The 21954-nt window shown below is 40.3% G+C and overlaps 1 protein-coding gene across 1 annotated transcript in view; it reads right to left on the reverse strand.

Annotated features, from left to right (window-relative positions):
* Nucleotides 1-916: 916 nt before the first annotated feature.
* The window catches only part of LOC309563305 (alpha-2-macroglobulin-like), a 233640-nt gene continuing 212602 nt past the window's right edge, over nucleotides 917-21954 (reverse strand). Inside the window, exons 24-31 of the mRNA XM_082267704.1 lie at nucleotides 19040-19245; nucleotides 16660-16875; nucleotides 13974-14101; nucleotides 12248-12338; nucleotides 11144-11212; nucleotides 6761-6863; nucleotides 2946-2987; nucleotides 917-1163 (exon numbers count right to left, since the gene is read on the reverse strand). Of these exons, the coding sequence (XP_082123830.1) occupies nucleotides 1138-1163; nucleotides 2946-2987; nucleotides 6761-6863; nucleotides 11144-11212; nucleotides 12248-12338; nucleotides 13974-14101; nucleotides 16660-16875; nucleotides 19040-19245 (881 nt within the window). The 3' untranslated portion in view covers nucleotides 917-1137. The remainder of the gene's footprint in view (nucleotides 1164-2945; nucleotides 2988-6760; nucleotides 6864-11143; nucleotides 11213-12247; nucleotides 12339-13973; nucleotides 14102-16659; nucleotides 16876-19039; nucleotides 19246-21954) is intronic.

The raw sequence follows: 21954 nt of genomic DNA on the forward strand, positions 1-21954 counted from the left end.
GAGGAGTAGCAGAATGTATTTTGGGGTGTAATTTTTGCTATGTACATGCAATGTGTTAGAAATATCTTATAAATTGACAAAAAAAGAAAATTACTTATTTGCAAAATTTTATAATAGAAACTAAAACAAAATGTTTTTTTTTTTCAAAATCCTCGCTCTTTTTTTACTTAAATCGCGAAAAATAAAAAAAACCCAGTGGTGATTAAAAGAAAGTTCTATTTGTGTGAAAAAAATTATAAAAAATTTGATTTGGTACAGCGTTGCATGACTGGGTAATTATCATTCAAAGTGTTAGAGCGCTGAAAGCTGAAAATTGGTCTGGGCAGGAAGGGGGTCAAAGTGCCCAGTATTGAAGTGGATAAAGAGGTTGAGAAAGGCTGGGCTAGAATGTTTTGATGCTACAGATTATATTCAATAGAATTAGCACAGGAAGAGTCTGCCAATTCTATTTTATCTGTCCTAAGTATCTCATTTTAATGTGTACATGCAGGTTCAGCTGATACTAAGTTGCTATCAGTCTGTACCTTCAAATTATTATCTTACAGGTTGGATGTTTACAGTGAAAACAGGTTCTTTTCACTTCCCTTTCCAATGATCACATTCTATGTGTTTGGTGACAGTAGCTGAAGGCAGATATTTGTGCCGTGGAATTGCTTTCCACATGGCGGTATAGATGTGAGGGTATAACCAGTTAGATATGGCACAGCTGTAATAGGATGTGTGGGGAGGGTCTTGTCCAAAACTTGGGTATCAAGAGGGGTGTGACAGCCACCCAAGGGTTCATGAGTGTTCTAACAAGTTGCCAGGACATCACCCCCTGGCGTCTATTCAGAATTCAGTTACCAATTTTTAATGGATTTACTCTTTAACAGAATGACTGAATATAATGAGGCTATAAATCATGAAAAGGCACACACATTGTACTTATTTTTATTTCACATATCCTTACGGCGGGGAACACAGAGGGATGACCATGAACAATGAATATTTACTGGTATGTAAAAGGATTTGGTCTAATGGAAGGTATGATAGTGAAAATCTTATTGTCTGCAGATTACTGACGCAGTTGAGATATTTGTTCCTGTGAATGCTTGAATGCAGACACTGCTCCCGACAATGTTCCAAGTCTTAACTTCTCTATCTTGAATTGCCAACATTTTTACCTAGCAAAGCAATGTCAGAATGAGAAAATTATTAGTGATGGAAAAAAATGTTTGACTTACTGTATATTGCTGGTTTAGTTACTGTTAGCTAAGTGTTCCCGTGCTGTAGCCAGAACTGGGTCACATGGTCTGTAGATGTTACGTTGTGTTCCTGAAACAGTTTGCAGTTTCTGCCACATTTCTTCTGTTTTGTGTAAACTTTCAGTTATGACACCTATCTAAATAGGCCCTGTTACCATAGCTTGAATATAATGATTAATATATCATTAATTGTACTGTCTTTTATTGCTACAAACGACAAACAGATGCATGTTTAAAAATGGAGCAAACCATATAAAGAAAACGGTTAAAAAATGTAATGAAAGAAGGGAATGAAGGAGTTAACAAAAATGAATTAGGGTTTGCTAAAAGTTAATATGGGGGTTAAATTAGTTTCTTCACAAATTAGTGTAGAGCAGGACCAGAGCTCTGAAAGGGCTCTTTCACTCGGGTGATCCGATCAGATCCGCCTGTCAGTTTTTTAGGCGGATCTGATCGGATCCTCCATGCAGCTCTATGGGGCAGCGGGTGTCAGCGGAGACACCTCCGCTGACACCCGCTGCCATCCGCATCCGATCCTGTCCGTGAAATCTGGATGGATGGAAACCCTATTTTTCCATCCGTTCAGTAATCGGAGCGGATCGGATCTGATGAGAGCGGACAGGCGGTCCGCTCTCATCCGATACCCCATAGAGGGCAGCGGGGGCTGAGACACCTCCCTCTCCGCTCTGCAAGCGATCCCCGCTGAGCAACACGGATCCGCCTACGGAGGCGGACCGTGTGAAAGAGCCCAAACTGATAGCTCAAACCAGCAGATTGCACAGGAAGATCAGAGCTCTCCATTCAATCATCAGAGCTCTGTGATAAATGGGTACTGTGAGGGAAATTTACTAAGACTGGAGCACTCAGAATTTGGTGCAGCTGTGTATGGCAGCCAATCAACTTCTAACTTCAGCTTGTTCAAATATGCTTTGACATTAAAACCTGGAAGCTGATTGGTTTCTAAACCAAATTTTGAAGGGTCCAGTTTTATTAAATCCCTGTGTTCTGTTTACCAGTAGAACACAGAGCTCCAGAGTGGGTAGCTTTTACACTGACAAAAGGAGAGTGCCACTAGCTACACAGGTTGAACCATGATCTCCCAGTGTAACTTAGGACTGAGCTATCAGTTTTTAGCTCGGTCTTGCACAGTGCAGGAGATGGCTGGACTATGGACAAGCACAAGAGGCTCCCACCCTAGTTGTGTCTCCTGCAGTATGGTACCCAAAGTGCCTTTTCTGGTATAGCCTGGCGCTAAGTGGTGCACAAGAATTTGCTCCCTCACACCTTGATAAAAGGGGGTTGGCCTTGAAAGAAAACACCAAGACTTCACAGCGTAAAGAGCAATTATTTTAAAATGTCACTAAGAACCTCAATTAGACTGAGACGTGTCTCTCCACAACTGAGCAAAGTTGGGACACTTCATACATCTTTGTCACAGGTTGTCTTCTGTGCGAAAAGCTTGGGTTGTACAACTCAACACTTTTATCAACTGGTGTGATCTCTGCTAGGAAAGCTGAAGTAAAAATTAAACTGCTGCTCATACTAAATTTTCGTGGCCCAAATTTAACTCGAAATTTCGATATATCTGCTTGAGAAAATCAAGTAAAAATCTTCAGGAACTCATTCAGAAGTGAAATAGCCTCAGCATAACCTGATCCTTATGAAAAAAAAACATTGATAAGATTCCAGCAAACATCTTACCAAAACTACAAGGATGATTATAGTCTGAAGCTGCACGATCATCTGCAAGATAAGACAGTATTTTCAATTTCAGGTTAACTTATTTGGCTACAAATCAGTAACTTATACATTACCACAATAGCATATCATCCGTTTTGTTGGACCTTTTCAAATGACAGAAGTTAGATTGGGTGTGCTTGTATACTTGTACTTTCACACATTGGACTCAATTCACAAAGTTATCATACTAGGATAGCATAGGATAGGAGAGTGACAGGTATTTGTAATCTGAGAGCCAATAGATTAGCTTGAAAATAAAGACTGGGACTCTTGTTATAGCTTTGTGAATTGAGCATTGTACTGTATTGAAATTTAACTTTCTAAAAGAAGAACTAAAGGCTGCTATGCTCATACTTTCTTCAACAACACGAAGCCCAGGAACTCTATAGTCAGCGCCAAAATCTTCACCCGCCATGTACAGCCCAGTGTATATTCTACAGAGGTTTGTAAACAGGCAGGTAGGAAGCTTATATTGCAGAAGAAACATACAGTATTTCTATTTATCAATGTTTTCACCCATGTTCGTACAACCTTCACCCAAGACCTACCCATGGATGAATCTTGGTTTAAGGTTGTGTGAATCTTGGGTGAAAACATTGATAAACAGACCATAGTATGTCTGTCTCTTCAGCAATGAAAAGCCTGTCTGCTAGCAATCTTTTTCTCCTTTCTAAATTAAGTTCTACTTTGACAGTAACAAACATGAAAAACAGGAACATAGAGGTGTTTTTATGAATGGTGACATACATTACAAAGTACTCCAGGAGACCTGATGCCAAGAATACTCTGTTTTCAACCAGCTCTCATAGCCCATGCCTTTATCCCACCTACAAAAAGAGTGAAAATCTAGTACCAGGACATATTCACATTAAAAACTGATATTTTTATTTAATTCATCAAACCATAAAAAGGAATAAATTCCTAAAATTGTAGGTTGCTGAAACGCATACATTTTTTTTGAAATTATTCCTTTTTATGGTTGGATGGATTAAATAAAGATATCAACTTTTAATGCCATAACATCCTGGTGCCGGATTTTTACTCTCTTCATTGGATTTTGGACACTCAGTATTACATGAGTCTGGGCACAGAAGTCTTGATCTCATCCTTTCTATTCTTATGAGATTTTGGGATTTTAGCACTTTCTTTGTTGCTTATTAGAGATGGGCCGAACACTCCCCTGTTCGGTTTGCAGCAGAACTCCTGAACAGGGGAAAAGTTCTGCCCCGAACCGCAAACTCCAATGAAGTCTATGGGAGCCGAACATGAGAAACCAAAACCAATTGAAGGCTTATATGCAAGTAATTGGCAAAAAAGGGGTAGGGGGGTTTGGGTCCTGTCCTGGGGGACCTGTATCAATGCAAATTTCTTTTTTTTTTTATTGTTTTTAAAGGAGCAGTGATTTTAATGACGCTTGAAGTGAAACTATTATGATGAAAAATTCCTTTGAATATAGTGCCTGGGGGGTCTCTATAGTCTGCCTGTAAAGTGGCACATCTGTAGCATGTATAGAACATGCTGCAGCAAAATTAAGTTTCTAAAGAAAAAAAATAGTCAAATTCCATTTAAATTGACTCACAATTGCAAGTGCTGGCACCTGGCTATTTAAACAAAAAAAAAAACAAAAAAGCATAGGGTCCCCCCCCCCCCAAAATGTTGGATTTAAGGGGAACTACTTGCCAAAATGTAAAAAAACTCTGTGGGGGCCCCCCTAAAATCCATACCAGACCCTTATCCGAACATGTAGCCTGGCAGGTCAAAAAAAGGGGGGGAGCAAATGCTCCCTCTTGAACCATACCAGGCAACATGCCCTCAACATGGGGGCTGCTCCCCCACCCCAAAGCACCTTGTCCTCATGTTGATGGGGACAAGGGTCCCTTCCCCGCAACCCTGGGCTGTGGCTTTGAGGGTCTGCCAGCAGGGGGTTTATCGGAAGCTGGAAGCCCCCTTTACAGATCCCACCCCCCATGTGAATGAGTATGGGGTACCCTAGGTTCCCCAAAGTTTCTGCAGTTGAAAGCTGCTCTTCCTTACTTTACAGTCAGCAATTGCTTCATAGCAATGATGGGAGACCTCATCAACAATGAGGTGTAAGTGGGATGAGCAATAGAGTTGGGCGAACAGTTCGGCCAGAACCGCCATTCGGCAAACACCTAAATTTGCATAACGTTCGGTGGATGTTCGTCCCGTCTAACACCCTGCAATGCAGTGCGTGCTGCACAGTTCAATCTAAGCCCTGATTGGGCAAATCTTTGCCCAGTCAGGGTGCAGTAAAAGTTGGTTGTTAAGGAGCAGGGTCGGTAAGCTGGCCGCGGCATCCTTAACAACTGATGAGTCATCAGCTGTCAATGGGCTTCCCTGTTTTACAGCTGAATAAAAGAACAAACATTTGTGGGTAAAATAATAGTAAAAAGAAAAAACGGCGTGAGGGCCCCCCCCCCCAATCCACACCAAAATAAAAAAGAAAACGCTTTTATTGTGCCCTGATTGGGCAAAGCTTTGCCCAGTCAAGTCTTAGATTGCACTGTGCAGCACACAGTGCATTGCAGGGCGTTCGGCGGGGAGCACAGCCGAATGCCCTGCAGCCAATGTTCAGCCTGAACTCATGCTTGGGAAAAACCGTTCGCCCAACAATATTGCTCATCCCACCTACACATCATTGTTAGTGAGGTCGCCCATTATTGCTATGAAGCAACATTGATGACTGGAAAGTGAGAAAGAACAGCTCTCAACTGCAGGAACTAGTTAAAAAGCCAATGGTGCACTCTCAGTTTTGGGTACCCTAGGGTGCTCTTCAGGGTGTTCAGCTACTATTGCATGCATGTCTACCTGTTTTTCATATCTGATGATAGCTTAACAGGTTCACTTTAAGAATAGAAGCACAAAATATCAATAACACCACAGAAGAATAATTAGTCTAATTTATTATATTCAGAAACAGAATAAATGCAAGGTGCTATGACAACAGGAAGAAAAAATGAACAACTCAATTTTTTTTCCTGTTACATGGTATTTCACAGAAATTATCAGTCATTGTCAGTGTTTGCCTTAGGATCCAACAAGCTCCTTGCATTTGTTATGAAACCTGCAAGAGTACAAACTGTAATTTAAAATACCACTATACTGCATAAGCAAAAATTCCAATTCAAATAAATCCATTCAAGTGGAATTCAAGCCATTTTTTCTAGTTTTGGATGGTATCATGGTCTGTGACCCCACTGAAGATTTTTTTTTTTCTCTATTTTTGGGGGAAATGTAAAGTTTTAGAGTTGTCACTGCAGAAAGCGCAAAGGGGACAGTTCCAGTGATAACTGTCAAAATCAGCCCTTTGGAGAGATTTCGTCTTCCTTCTTTAGTCTCTGAAACAGACATTAGTAAAACCCTGACTGTGGTTATAATCCTTTCCTTCTCAATCCAAGAGTAGAACAAAACATTTTCGATGAAGTTCCACTTTAATAAAAGTTATGCAGCTTCGGTATAATGGCCCTTTAAATAAGGGCAATATACAGTATGTATGTACATTAATGAGGTCTAATAAGTCTGAAGATACAAAAAAACTACATTGATAAACTGCTAGTTGTGCAAAATATGAGGTAGGTGGTTGGGGCATGGTAAAACAATAGCTCAACCTCCTGTTTTTACAGCCCTGGCTGCAAGTGTTAACAAGCCCATAGGATTTAAATATACTTAAATATTCTTTATTTAAATAGGGTTTTTTTTTTGGAGATAGTGAAATGTTACATTGTATCCTGCACATACCATGTGAGCCGCATTACCTGTTTCATAGTAGTCGTACACTTCTACTGTAGCTGGTTTCAGGTCTTTGACCTCAATGTCCTGTTCCACCATGAAGGATAGATGTTTGTCCTGGGAGTCCAACTAGAAAAGGAAGGACAATTATAGAATGCATACATGCAAAATCCAAACTAGTGATAGAAGGAGTAGTAGTGTTACTAGGGATGGGCCGAACGACCTCCTGTTTGGTTGGCACCCAGAAGTTTCGGACATCGCAAAAGTCCGTAACCAAATAACAAACCCCATTAAAGTCTATGGGACCCGAACTGAAAAAATCAAAAGTGCCCATTTTGAAGGCTTATATGCAAGTAATTGGGCATACAATGGTTATGGGGGTCCGAGTACTGCCCTGGGGGACATGTATTAATAAAAAAAAAGTTTGTAAAACACATTTTTAAATGGGCAATGATTTACTGATGTTTAAAGTGAAAGCATAAAAATAAGAAATAACAATAAAAATGAAAAATGATCTTGAATATAGTGCCAGGGGGGTCCGCTTAGTCTGCCTGTAAAGTAGCATATCTGTACTGTGCGTAGAAGCTGCTGCAGCAATAATTGCATTTATAAAGCCGAGAAATGACATTTTCCCTATAAGCTTTCTTTATTTTGTAAACAACGGCTTGGGGAGTGTGTTTTTATGATGAGACCACAATGTAGTACACTGGGAACAAGATTAGAGATTTTTTGGATAAATTCTGGGGTCTCTTCCCCAGAGTTTGGATAGTAGTAACAGGTGCGGAAAAATTGGTCTTTGGGTGTCAGAGGTGCCTTCATACCGTAACCCTATAGAGGTACTCTTGATGAAAGCAAGAATTGCCTTGCTGTCAAAAATTTTAATTATATGCAACAGTCAAACAAGTGCAGAAATATTGTTTTTTGGGTGTTAATTGTGCCTATGAAAACTACACCAAAATACTTCTTCCAGATGAAATCAACACCCACAACACTAGGCAGCATAGAAGTCTTGCAGTGATTCCACATCCCAAAAATGCTTAATCAGCAGGTAATTGGTCATAAAAGGGGTATGGGGATTCGTGTACTGCCCCAAGGAGACATGTATCAATGCAAAAAAAAAAAAAAAAAAAAAGATTGTTTTTAAAGGAGCAGTAATTTTATGATGCTTAAAGTGCAACAAAAGTGAAAAGTTCCTTTAAATATAGTGACTGGGGGGTCCCCTTAGTCTGCCTGTAACCTGTCACTTCTGTAGCATGTATAGAACAAGTCAAATCATATTTAAATTGACTGGCAGGTTGCAATTGTTAGCAACCTGCTATTTAAAAATGTAAAGAAAAAATAGGATGGGGTCCCCCCCAAGTCCATACCAGACCCTTTGGGTGGCCTTCAACAATAAAGACATTCAACAAATTTTATTTGTATAAAAATATATTACTGTGTGTGCTCATGGGCATTTGTTTGCATCAGTCATGGGATCTTGATTTTGTTAACATTGATTACTCAAGCCCTAAAGAAAAGAAGACTTTTTTCCACCTAAACGTGTTGGCTGCATTTGTTTTTTTTAACTATGACGTTTTTCAAAGAATCCTTAAAGTGTGATGAATTTTTGCACCTGGTGATCCTCCATAGACGTCCAAAAAACAATCTTTTATGTGTCAGTGGGCTTCATTCACAAAGCGGTATCTTACTGCATCCAAGTATGCAGTATGATACCACACAGCGTTTTTCAAAACGTTTTTTGGCATTCACTAAAAAAACACTACTAAAATACAGCATGAGTTATTTTAGGAAGTAATGCTGCATTTTAGTAGTGAAAGTCTGCGGTTCTTCACCACCTGCATCGTTAACAAACACTTTAAATAGCTGGTTGTTAAGGAGCGGCCTGTAAACATGGATGGTACGGCTTTGAGGGGGAACCCCATTTTTTTAAATGCCGTGGCTGTTCTTCACCAAATCCATACCAGACCCAAAGGGCTTGGTATAGATTAGAGGGGGACTCCACGCTGATTTTTTTCCTAACTTTTCATTGCCAGCAATTCCTTTTTTTTACAATCTAAAAACAGTTTAGTGACCCGGAGCAACCACAGCCTCCATCCCTAAATATGTATACAAAAAAATATATAAAAGGAGGTCATGGGACTTTGAGTGAGGCCACCCACTTTACCAAAGTAGATACAGTATATAGAGTACATATGTTAACAAGTTGGTTAGAGAAATAAAATACAGCGAAAATAAATATATCCCCAAGACTATGGGCAGATCTCAGCCTCACCCATAGTCTTGGGGATATAAGGTGGTTGCAGGTCAGAAGATTTCTTTTGCTCCATTTCACTTGAAGGATAACAGGGATATCCCCTTCACATGGCTCACATAGGCATTCACTTTCAATTAATTAGGGTATGTTCACTTTTCACTCTCACACTTTTTTTTGCCATTTTGTTTGTTTTTCCAACACATGGTTTCCAGCCCAGGCACGTTTGGTTCTTTTTCTCTTTTACTTTTCACTTTTGTTATTGCTCCTTACATATTGCCTTCACTTAGTCCACCATCTCCTTCCCTTATCTCACTATCTGCTTCTATGAGCTTGGTTCTTCATGTGCACACATTTTGAGTCTTTTCTTTTGGAATTGTGGGATATATTCCTTAGCCTATACCATCTCTATTTTCACTGCTCATTCATCCTTCACCTACATGCTTATTGCACATTTATTATTAATTTTATTTTTTAGATTTATATGGGTTGGAATTTACCCACAGTTATTATACTATGGATTACACTCTGCACTAGACCTGCCTCCCAGATGTCCCCTTGACTTGGATGGGTCTTTTTGCCACAGCCCCGGGTGAGGCTTGTGTCTGCTGCCCCTTCACCCTTTTTAGATGCTGGTAATTAATTTAATAATTATTTTTTTTATTTTTATTTTTTTATTTTTTTATTTTTTTTTTGTTCGAACCATTCATTATTTTCATACATGTTTTCATTTATTTAGATTTTTAGATCTCTTATTATACTCTTGAAGACGCGTCAGGATGCCAAGTGGTTTTAATCATCATGTCTATATCAATCATGTATTTATTTTTTATATATAGTATCATGTAATTGTATTATGTATTTTCTGTATCTATCATGAATTGTTATATGTCAGTTCTCAAATACATATATATTTTTACTTCATTCAGGAATTATGTTTTGCATTTACTTTCGCTGTATTCCATTTCTCTAACCAACTTGTTAACATATGTACTCTATATATATCTACTTTGGTAAAGTGGGTGGCCTCATTCAAAGTCCCATGACCTCCTTTATATATTTTTTGTATACATATTTATGGATGGAGGCTGTGGTTGCTCCGGGTCACTAAACTGTTTTTAGATCGTTAAAAAAAAGGAATTGCTGGCAATGAAAAGTTAAGAAAAAAAAAAAACAGCATGGAGTCCCCCTCTAATCTGTATCAGGCCATTTGGGTCTGGTATGGATTTGGCGAAGAACAGCCACGGCATTTTAAAAAAATGGGGTTCTCCCCAAAGCCATACCGTCCGAACATGCAGCCTGGGAAGGTCAGGAAATGGGGGGGTGAGATAGAGCCCCTCTCCTAAACCATCCCAGGCTACATGCCCTCAACATGGAGGCTGCTTTGGGGGGCCTCCTCCCCACCAAATGGCCAGTGGTTTTGGGGGTCAGCGGGCCGGGGGTTATCACAATCTGGAAGCCCCCTTTTAACAAGGGGAACCCCCAGATCCCATCTTTCCTCATACAAATGAGTATTGGGTACATGGTAGCCCTACTCCTTCACCCAAAAAAAGTGTAGTGTAAACAAAACACAGGGGGCAATTTTTATCAAATATTTTAAATTTTTAAAAAATGTCCCCTAATGTAGATCGATTGTCAAACAGGATGCCCACCACTACCACCAACAAAAAAAAATGCCCTACTCCTGACGAAGGCTCCCGCCTTCTGACAGCTCCATCACCTCCCGTCATTAAATAAATGAAAGGCCCCGCCCCCTGGTGCCATCATCGACTCTGCATGTGCAAGGGGAGCCAACCTGCCAAATGACCAGAGGGGGATCAAATGCATTCAATGAATTCTGAATTATCTCAGAAGTGTCTCAAACTGATGTCAAAATGATGCCATCCACATAAGCCCATCAAGCCCATTTAAAAAAAAAAATGATCATAGAATACAATCTCGAATAAAATTAAAATAACTGACACGTTGGAGTGAGTTGAGCCCCATGTCATCTTTAAAAGAAGAGATGATATGGGGGGGCAAACATTTTACAGCCAGATCCCCATGATAGAGCCCATTTCAGGTTGGCTGGCCCAGTCTTCACATGACCAGTACAGCCCATCAATATGCTGTCACAACAGTGATATGAAATATACATGTAACAAGATTTACATCTTACCTGGTCAAAATACAAGATCACCTTGTCCACCTGGATATCACTTCTCTTTATCACTTTGTCTTTCTCCAGCTGTATAATGAAAGCAGTATAATATATTCAATCATCTCCTTAGTGTAAATAGTATGCTTGTATATGGTGAAAGCCACATGTAATGAATCTGATATGCCAAATAACGTTTATAAAGCATGGTGGGAATCTTGTCTGAAGCACAACACTCTTAAGCTGACTATGCATTAAACTATCTGATTGTACAATCTGCATTAGACTGAGCTATAACTATATACTGTATGGGCAATTTTGATACACATTGAATGAGTTGTTTAGGTAGGTCTTCATGTTACCTAGTTTTTGTACATGTAAAAGAGATTGTATAATCAGATTTGGTAACAGTAAAAAAACACTATACAGAGATTGTACAATGAGATTGTAATGTGTAATACCAGCCTTGAGCAGATTTATTTTCACATGTTAATTTTTCAACAGTCATTCACAATATGCAGATACATTCCCTTTTGTGAGCTATATGTGCAGAAAAAAAAACATTACTGTTTATGGAACTACTGTGAAAGATTTTCTACAAATCTGGTCGGTACTATCTTATGTCTATGGATATTAGGCCAACATATAGCAGGGCTGCCATCTCGCCTAGTGATTCCTCTGCTATCCTTATCCTCTATGCATACTGGGTGAACACCTTAGGAATGTAGAATATGTACAAGTGCCAATAAAAGAATATAGACACAATGTCTATGTTAGGAGAGATATTAAAAGGCCTCCCCAAGTAGCAAAATAGACCAAAACACTCCGGAAAGCTCAAAGAAGATATATATGTCAACTCAGATATTTAAAAATCTACTCAGAATGTTCCCGCATTGTGCTCTTTTTGATAAGTAGTTTCATATGGTCACAATTCAAGTCATTTATTAAACCTGATCAGCCTATTATGAGCCATACTATTCAATGCACAACATATGCTAGAGCACAGGACATAATAAAATCTAGTAAGTATGAATCGGGGCTTTAGAAATCCTGTTATGTCAGAAGGTACAATGCTTGCAACATAACATGGACAATAATAAATTATCTGCCAGTACTAGTACTTACCTGCCTTATTGTGCTCTTCACTGGGATGAAACCAGATAGCATCTTCACCTCTATAACAGCCATGTTGGATATCTTCCGGGAACCTGTGTACCTGTAAGAAGTAAAAAAAATATATTCAGAGGCCCAAGCCCTTACAGGCTATCTAATTATTTTCAAGGCTGTAGTATACGGACTCTTTTCTCCGTGACTGGAATCTGTCATAAATAAATCTATTGCCTTATCTCCACACTACTAGGTGGCTTACTCACAATGGAACCTGCAGGAGCTCTCCTCAATAGAAAAGCCTTTGAGTACACTAAGAATGAAGTACACTTAGTCACCCATTTATCAACAGCTGCTAAACAAACAGCTGCTTAGGTGTGGAAAAAAATGCACTTTGGTTTTATGAACTGAAATCCTGTATGCACCAATGTGTGATTTATAAAACAAATTACTGCTCTTCAATGTGGCAAAATCCCAATCCTCCATAGCATTTGAGACCCCTAAATCAACCAGTTCCTGCCCACAGAAATCAATTGCTCACACCTATCTAAATAAATCAAAGAGAAACACTGAAACTGAATAGACAGAATCCTCTGCCTACGTTGTTCCCCATACCCTCCAAACCCAGTCTCTTCTCTTCCCTTCCCTTCCCATGTGATGGCTTAATCAGCCAATGCCTCCACCTTTTTGTTTTCCCTCCTTATATTTAAGATTATATAGCAGCTCTGTGGTGGTTAAAGTGTGTCACATCTAAAAATGTCAGTAAGTTAGAGAAAAAATGAAAAAAAAAATGCAGATTATTAGGGTACCAAAAACATAAACCATAATTTCATTAAAATAAATATTTACTACACACTGTAATGTCATTAAAATAATAGAACAAAAGCTCATTTGTGAAGTATTACCAGTGTTTAGCTTGTACAGTAACACGGTCAGCAAAACTTCCCTCCATATACAGCATATAGTCAAAATCATATCCACTTCTTATGTAATTGCTATAAGAGTGACATATCAGGGAATCATCCCATTGCTGTATCCCAGATGGGGCAGGCTTGACTCAACATGTTTCGCAGCATCTCATTGCTGCTTCCTCAGGAGATTTATGGTGATAAGTTCACATCAAATTTCAAAAACAAAAAACAAAGAGTACTGTAGATTTATGCACACAAGCTGTGCACTAAAGACACCCTCACATGCAGATGGCATGGCTGGTCAATCCCCCCTCCTGATAGATACAGGAGCATCCACAGGGTATGGAAGTTCATTCCGATCCTTAAAAGAAATTGTCCCACATATTCTACATGCACAGGGAAGGCCATGAGGGATTTCTACGGAAAGATCACACTCTTCCACAGGTAGGGTGCATCAAAGGCTAAATGTCTTTGTGCCTCAAATACTGCCACAATGCTGAAGTGTGGCCTCTATGCACATGCGTGTTGGGTTTCACCAGAACAGAAATAGAAGAAAAATAATCCAACAGGAACACTAGTTCTGATGCCCCTGGTGACAACCAGGGATTTCCTCTCACTTCCTGTTATAGAACAGGAAATAAATGGAAATCTCCCTAATGGGATACAGATAACAAAAAAAAACTGACAGGGGTTATAACCCTCCCTTACTCTATGTAAAATTAAAAAGTTGTACTTCAGGATCTACTTCTAAAGTAAACTATGATTGTCATACCACGTGAATAGGATGAATAGGAGGACAGATCAGGGTAGTTGACAAGTTATAGAGCACTTACGCAACACGTATTTCAATTTCAAAAGTCTTCACTGGTTCCTCGTGACATTCCATTCTTGAACTAGTCGCCACAGTAAGTGAAAATGCAGCTTCTGCTTTAGGTGGAGGGATATTGTATCTTAAGACAGCCTGTAAAGCAAGAAAGAACATTTTAAAAGTCATAAAAAATGAAAGTAACCTTATTTATTACAACATCTGAGGAAATATCAAAGGCAGTTTTTATTCTGTACATAAATAAATGCAATAAATATATCATTAAATGTGTTTATTAACCCTTTTAGGGCTTCGGTTGAATGGCATACGATTGTGGCAGCAGGTGTTTTTACATACACTCCCAGCCGCTACAGTAGTTAGGAAACCTGGGTCTATCTCACAAGTCAACTGTTGATTTTTAGATAAAAGCAACCAGGTTCTCTATAGCAACCTGATCAATTTCACATGCAACCCCCATCTGTCAGGCATTGCAGGCCCTAGTGCTGTCCCATCTGAGGGCCTGGGATCTGCATGGCAGATGTCCTGGGTAGAGAGGAGGGATAGTAGAAAACTGATCTCTAATTTTCTGCTGTCGAAAGCTAATGGAGCTTAAAAAGAACTTAAAAATCCCTGCAAAATGTGTTGAGCCTGCCATGCCCCATGTCAGGGGTGCCTAATACGAAAACGTCACTTGTGTTAGACATTTTGCTGCACAATCCAGAGTGAGAGCAGTAATTATGGGCCCAATATTCACAGTTAACTCTAAACTGATGACCTTTAGGGCCTTTGGAAAATTTAGGGTACCAAAGGCTGTTGTAATTTTATGGGTACATGCGATTTTAAAGGTTTACATGTTGGGTATCTATTTACTTAGGACAACCTCCTCTTAAAATATGAAAAAAAAAAAGGTAATATATTGTGCTTGTTGCCCTAAAATCAAGTTTAGTGTACTTTTTACTGAAAATGTGCACTTGATAAACCTTTGTACTATTAATTAGTGACAAAAAATTAAAACTATCACCATTTTATTTTCCAGGGACTTTAGATTATATATTTATATATATATATATATATATATATATATATATATATAATCTTTTGGGGTTTTAACTACTCTTCAGGCTTAAAATAATTTTCTAAACATGTAAGCAAAAAAAGCAAAAAATGGCTCTGGCTGTAAAAAGATTAAAATGCAATCAGTGTAAGTACTTTACTTGGTTTCATCCTCTTGCAGTCCCTGTACAACAGAGCTCAGACTTGCAGAGAAGAAAGCATCACAGGAAGCCAATCAACTGTGCTCTAGTGTAAGGAGCTTGTGATAGGAGAAGCAGAGTGACAGAGAAATTAACTTATAGGTCTGCTTCTCCTTTTACTGTCCAGTCACAGGCTAGGGGAGGAACAAGACCTAGGTTACTTAACAGCAACATATAAGAGTCAGGTCCCCTGCCCTGCCAGCCTGGGTTAGCTTTACTGAGGAGAAGATCTGTTTCTAGTAACAGTGCCTGCAGCCTCTTGACTCTGAAAACATTTTGCTGCCCTCCTAGAAAAGTGCTTCTAGAAGACAGATTGCTGATTCTTTACCCATCTCCAAAAAGCAGCCTCTAGGGACAGCATCTTTATTGCAAAGATACATGGTCATGCTACTTGAAACAGGATTTCTCTTTCAAACTTTTTTTAATTGTAGGCTAAAGTCTGAGCTGTGAATCTGGGTCAGAGTTCAGGGAGTTAGGCTGGTGCCTCCCTCTGTTTTCTGGGATGTTGGAGAATGTTCTAGGCATTGGGTGGAAGTTAGGATGGGTTGCTTGGAATATTTATGAAGACCTCAGCAAATCCCCAGTAAAGGGCTGGCAGGATGCATGCCACCTCATTAATGGTCATAGGTCACGCCAGCAGTGGCAGTCGGGTAGAAGATAGAGATGTAATGCAGTGAAGGCTGTCTGTGACGCTTGAGGGTGCACTCTAGTCTGGGGGATAACCTCGGGCCGGGGCTTGGGTGCTGGAAGGATCCTGCCATAACACACAAAGGAAGCCCTTCCTGGAGGCACAGGAGCAAGGAGAGAGAACAGCAGGATCAGGTCAGCAGTACTGGGAGATCTCCTGAGAGTTATCCAGGTGGGCTGGTGAGTGTCAGTCCAGAAGACTACTGTGGGAGAAGTTAGCCTGAAGGGCTACTGAAAGGGGCAGCTGCAGCCAGGTGGTTTGGCAGTGCCTGAAGAGGTTGTCTGGGGATCAGTAGCCACAGGGAGAGTAATGCAAGCTGGACACTGTAATTTTTTCCTGCTACACAACAAGGGGCTTGGGCTCCTGCCTGTAATGGGCCATAGCCTTTAATCTGACTGAGTTACTGTCAGATCTTCACAGTGATCCAGCTGGGTTCTGCAAGCAAGCGAGTGCTGGAGGAGATGGTGGAGCTGTATGTAGAGACTGTATATAGGAAGAGTTATCCCTAAAGTTCATTGTTGAAGTCAAGTGGGCATCCCATAATATCCCATCCCTATCCAAGTTATTAACCCTTAAATATAAAAAACAAAAACAAAGTCACGACTGTTCTCTCACTCTGGAGTGCCTGTGGAAATTTGGTGTGCCTGGCTGTGCAGGGTGGGGGATCCCAGTTCATCTGCAGCTCTTAAGGGGGTGCGCTACACAATTCATATTACATTTATTTGTGAAAGTGCAGTTAAAAAAACTCTGTATTAGCCACCATAAATGCTAACCTGTACAAAGACACAACCACTCCCTGTAGCCTTCACTGAGTATTCTCCAGGGATGGCTGGTAGTGTTGCCCTCTGGAGGAGGAGTCTGTTTTTATTGTTTACATGGAACGTCTCCAGAAACCCCGTCTTAGAAGTAACGGTAACGCTTATATCACCTTTATCACTGTATGTCATGCTTGCATATTTGGCCAAAGCCTGAAGAGCCACGACTGTGTCCTATAAAAGAAAGAGATATAAAATTTCCTTAAAAGAGATTTAAAGATGTTTTTATTGCTTCTGGATAGAGTAACACAATGGTTTTACTAGACTGAAAGTGGAGGGGGATCTGTAACTAGAACATAGACAGAAATATTCATCAAGAGTTCTGACCTTCCCTACTCAGCTACCAAAAAGCATTTTTTTCCTCTGTTTTAGTCGCATAGTTCCCCTCACTTCCTGTCTGGTAAGAGGTTGTCAGGATAGAAAGCATGGATACATCTCCCTAACAGAGCTCTGGATAGCAATAAAAAAAAAAAAAAACATGGGTTTTAAGCCTTCCTAACTGTATTAAAAAGAAAAAAATGTGATAAACACGTTAAGTAGATGGGTAAGATACTGTATATAAAAGAAAGTAGGTGACGTTACATCATTGTTTTTTTACAGTGTATTTTGACATATTTCTATTGCTGATTCTCTTATTAACCGCTTGCCGACCGCCGCAAGTAAATATACTGCGGCGGTCAGCCCCGGCCAGGCAAAGTGACGTATATAAACGTCACTAGCCTGTCACCGGCTTGTGAGCCAATAGCGGGCGAGCGCGCGCACGCTGAGGCGCGCGCCCGCCCCGGCTCGTTCACTAAGGAGTCCGTGCGTGTGACCGGCGGACCCGATGTCCGCCGGTCACACTGTGATCGTCGGTAGAGAGGGAGAAAGGCAGGCGGCTAATGTAAACAAGCCGCCTGTCATTCTCCCCTGTGTAAAAATGGAGATCAGACGGTTCTACTATGTAGGACCGTTGATCTCTGTTTTTACAGTAGTAGCCAAAGCCAATCACAGTTAGAAGCACGCCCCTAGGACACACTTAATCCCTCCCTCTCCAATTCAGTTAACCCCTTCCCTGCCAGTGTAATTTTTACAGTAACAGTGCATATGTATAGCACTGATTACTGCAGTAATGTCACTGGTAACCCCAAAAGTGTCAAAAATGTCAGTCAAGGGTCCGATCTGTCCGCCGCAATGTCGCAGTCCGGCAAAAAAAAAATCACAGATCGCCGCCATTACTCGTTAAAAAAAAAAATAACAAAAATTACAAAAATCTTTCCCTTTGTTAGTAAACGCGATAACTTTTGCGCAAACCAATCAAAATACGCTTTTTGCGTTTGTTTTTTTACCAAACATATGTAGCATAAAACAAATTGGCCAAAAATGTTAAAAAATTTAGATTTTTACATTTTTTTGGGGGGGAATTTCATATAAAAAAATGTGAAAAATATTGTTGTCGCTCTTTTTTTGTTTATAGCGCATGATCAAAAAAATCACACAGGTGATCAAATACCCCCAAAAGAAAGCTCTGTTTGTGGGAAAAAAAGGACGTCAAATGTGTTTAGGTACAGCGTCGCACAACCGCGCAATTGTCTGTTAAAGTCACGCAGTAAAAAATCGCAAAAAAAACCCTGGTCAGGAAGGGGGTAAAATCTTCCGGGGCTTAAGTGGTTAAGGCTTCACTTTATGGTTCTTGTAGACAAAGTATTGACACCTTGCAATTTGGCTGTAGTCAGTCTTCAAATAAACATGTTAGGGCAGAGCCCATCATCATATCCTATCAATGAAGCTTCTCTGCAATTAGCAGACATGGAAGACAAGGTGGAGACCGTGGGAAGACACAAGAGTCGGGGCTTTGCCAAATTAAATATTTGGCATATGGCTGTAGCAGAACTGAAAAAAGAGCTGCTGCAGGTATTGGCACTTTATATCTTGTTAGGGGCTTCTTAATAATAATATGGCAAAGTCACTTTAACTAACTTTGAAATTATGTTTCTGTAAGTTGCAATTTCTTAGGCACCTGCAAACTTGACATTGTTAGGTGTAACCACATTGTGCAGAGGCAGACAATAGATTTTATTCTGTTTTGGACTAGTTAAAGTTAAAGAATAGAAATCTGGTGCATCAAAAAAACAAAAAAGGTGATTAGAGCATAAAATGAAGGCGCTCCCCAAAGCAGATGACTGGATTTTGTCTTTTTAAATGAAATAAGGAATTTTATTACCATAGGCAGCACCTCCAGATTTGCTTCAGTTTGTTTTTACTATTGTGTGCATTTATATTTATTTTAGTTCCAACAGTTTGATAAAGACAAAAGTTCACTACGGTTAATCATTTCTTCATTCCCTTTATAGGTCACCTGTGTGGATGAGAAGCCCCCATAGGGGTTCTGCTGTTTGCTTATCCAATTAACAATCTTGGAACATTTCCCCAGGTCTGGCTCTTCTCCAGAGAGTAGAGTCAGGAGCACATAGGAGGTCATCTCCACCTCAGCAGATGAAGCTCGGTACCAGTATGAATCTTGCTTGGGAGGGGTAGTATCACGTTTCCAGTGAATCTGTCCATCTGTAGATGAAATCAAGTAGGAAAAAAGAATCTAAGTTACAAAACTCACTGGAAAGTAACCATTGCTGGGAAAACAACATCTGCTACCCATAGACATGAGTTGACAAACTTCCAAATTGTTTTGGCTGGATCAGATATTGATCTCACTGTCACATCTGTAAAGTACCCCCAGGTTAAGACTTCTCCCAGGGAAGGTTAGAAAACGTGTTCAGTTATTATTGTTTTCCTCTGATCAGCCTATATTGAGAGGTATCTGCATTATCATCATGAATGTTTGGTTGAGCCTGTCAAAAGGGACCCACCAGCAAAAAGGTATCTGCACATTCACCTACCCTTTGCTGTTTATGGGCTGACAATCCCAATGCAATGGGCAATGGGCTGACAATGCAATTGAAATAAAATAGAAGATATACATTGTTGTAATAAAGGGAAGGGGGAGGAAAACATTTGGGGGGGAAAGGAGGGACGGAGGGGGGGGGGGGGGGAGAAGGGACAATGGGAAAGCAATTAGGAGGATAGGTGGGACTTTAAATGAGACTCCTGCCTTGGGTCTCCATCCCTATGTATACATGAAAACTAGAGCACATGGTGCTCAAAAAAATGTGTTTGGGACTTTATATGAGATGTGGTCAGTGGGCACATGATGTTATATATGATATTTCATATACCTAGGCTGGTAAGCACAAAACAAGTATAGAATCAATTAACATCACGTGTTTTAATATAGTATAAATGGCAGTTGACAAAAATGTATAAATACAGTACAGCAAGGGTAAAAGGGGTATGTATATATAAGGTTTGATAAAAACTGTGACAACATAAATGAACATATCAAGAAGGTATTACAAAACATTCGTGTATGCCTGATGAAACTTGTAGATAAATTATTTGCCTCATAAGCTCGACGCGTTTTGTGAATAACATTTTTCACTTCCTCAGGAGCAGGCATGGTCATAGCATCTAAAAATATATACACATACATATGTGATATTACATCAAATAGAAGAATGTTTTGTAATATTGGCGTAAGAAAATGAAGCTTACACATGGGTATGGAATGTCAATCAGGTAGTGGAATAGCCCGGAAATGAGTCCAAAATGGGAACTGAGAAAGCGGTCTCCACAAGCACAGTGAAAATGCAAGATCCAAGGTGTGGTAAAGAAATCAGGAAGAGGTATTGAAGGGCTCGATTTGGTAATAGCATGACACTGTACAAGAAGGTAGATACAGTATATGCATATATGTAGAAATCAAACCAGTGATCTATATATAAAAATCATAAGCATAAAATGGTAAAGAAAATGAGCCCAAACTATATAATGTTGTAATAAAGGGAAGGGGGAGGAAAAAATATGGGGGGGAGGTAAGGAGGGAGGGGGGGGGAAGAAGGGACAATGGGAAAGCAATTAGGAGGATAGGTGGGACTTTAAATGAGACTCCTGCCTTGGGTCTCCATCCCTATGTATAGGGGAGCCACTGGTTCATTCAATTCAACACTTTTCACACATGTCTCACCCCTCTTCTATCTGCAATGGCTGTCTATACAGCTATACACCTTCATTTCACTGTTTGGTATTCTGACTTGGTCTCACCTTCTTCATATGGTTTGGGCTTATTTTCTTTACAGTTTTATGCTTATAAAAAAGTCTTAACATTTAAAAAAGAAAAAAAAAAACAGTTTTTATAGTTTGTTATAAAATTTTGCAAACAGGTAATTTTTCTCCTTCATTGATGTGCGCTGATGAGGCGTCACTGATGGGCCCTGATAGACTGTACTGATGGACACTGATAGGCTGCACTGATAGACTTAACTGATGGGCACTGATAAGGCAGCACTGATAAAGAGGCACTGGTGGGTACTGATAGGTGGCACCGATGGGCACTAAAGAGCACTGGTGGGTGGCACTGAAGGGCACTAATCGGTGGCACTGGTGCACTGGTAGGTGGCTCTGGTGGGCACTGGTAGGTGGCACTGGGGCACAGATTATCTTTTCCTCTTCGGGACTGATGTCCCTCTAACAGCAGCCGGCGATCACCTTTTTTTTCTCCTCACACTGACAGAAAAAAAAAAAACTGATCTCCGGCTGCTGTTTACATCACGTGATCAGCTGTCATTGGCTTACAGCTGATCACGTGGTAATGGACCGGGATTGGCCCCTTACTCAGATCTGTGATCATCCAAGTCCCATGGACTCACTGATCACAGAGCGAGCCGCGCGTGCTCCGCAGGGAGCATGCAGGCAGCTCATGCACGGGTGGACGTACATGGACGCCTTCCCGGCAATTAAGGTCCGCACTGTAGACGTCCTTAGGCTATGGCGCAGACGGGAGGTAGTTAATGTCTAAACCGCTGGCAATAAAAGTACGTACACCCCTAATTAAGTAAAAATGTCCAAATTTGGCCCAAAATTTCAATATTTTTTGTGGCCACCATTATTTTCCAGCACTGCCTTGGGCATAGAGTTCACAAGAGCTTCACAGGTTGCCACTGGAGTTCTCTTCCACTCCTCCATGACGACATCATGGAGCTGGTGAATGTTGGAGACCTTGCGCTCCTCCACCTTCCATTTGAGGATGCCCCACAGATGCTCAGTACGATTTAGGTCTGAAAACATGCTTGGCCAGTCCATCACCCTTACCCTCAGCTTCTTTAGCAAGGCAGTGGTCGTCTTGGAGGTGTGTTTGGGGCCGTTATCATGTTGCAATAC

Source organism: Pelophylax lessonae, assembly GCF_965119305.1.
Source record: "Pelophylax lessonae genome assembly, chromosome: 9".
Taxonomy (NCBI): domain Eukaryota; kingdom Metazoa; phylum Chordata; class Amphibia; order Anura; family Ranidae; genus Pelophylax; species Pelophylax lessonae.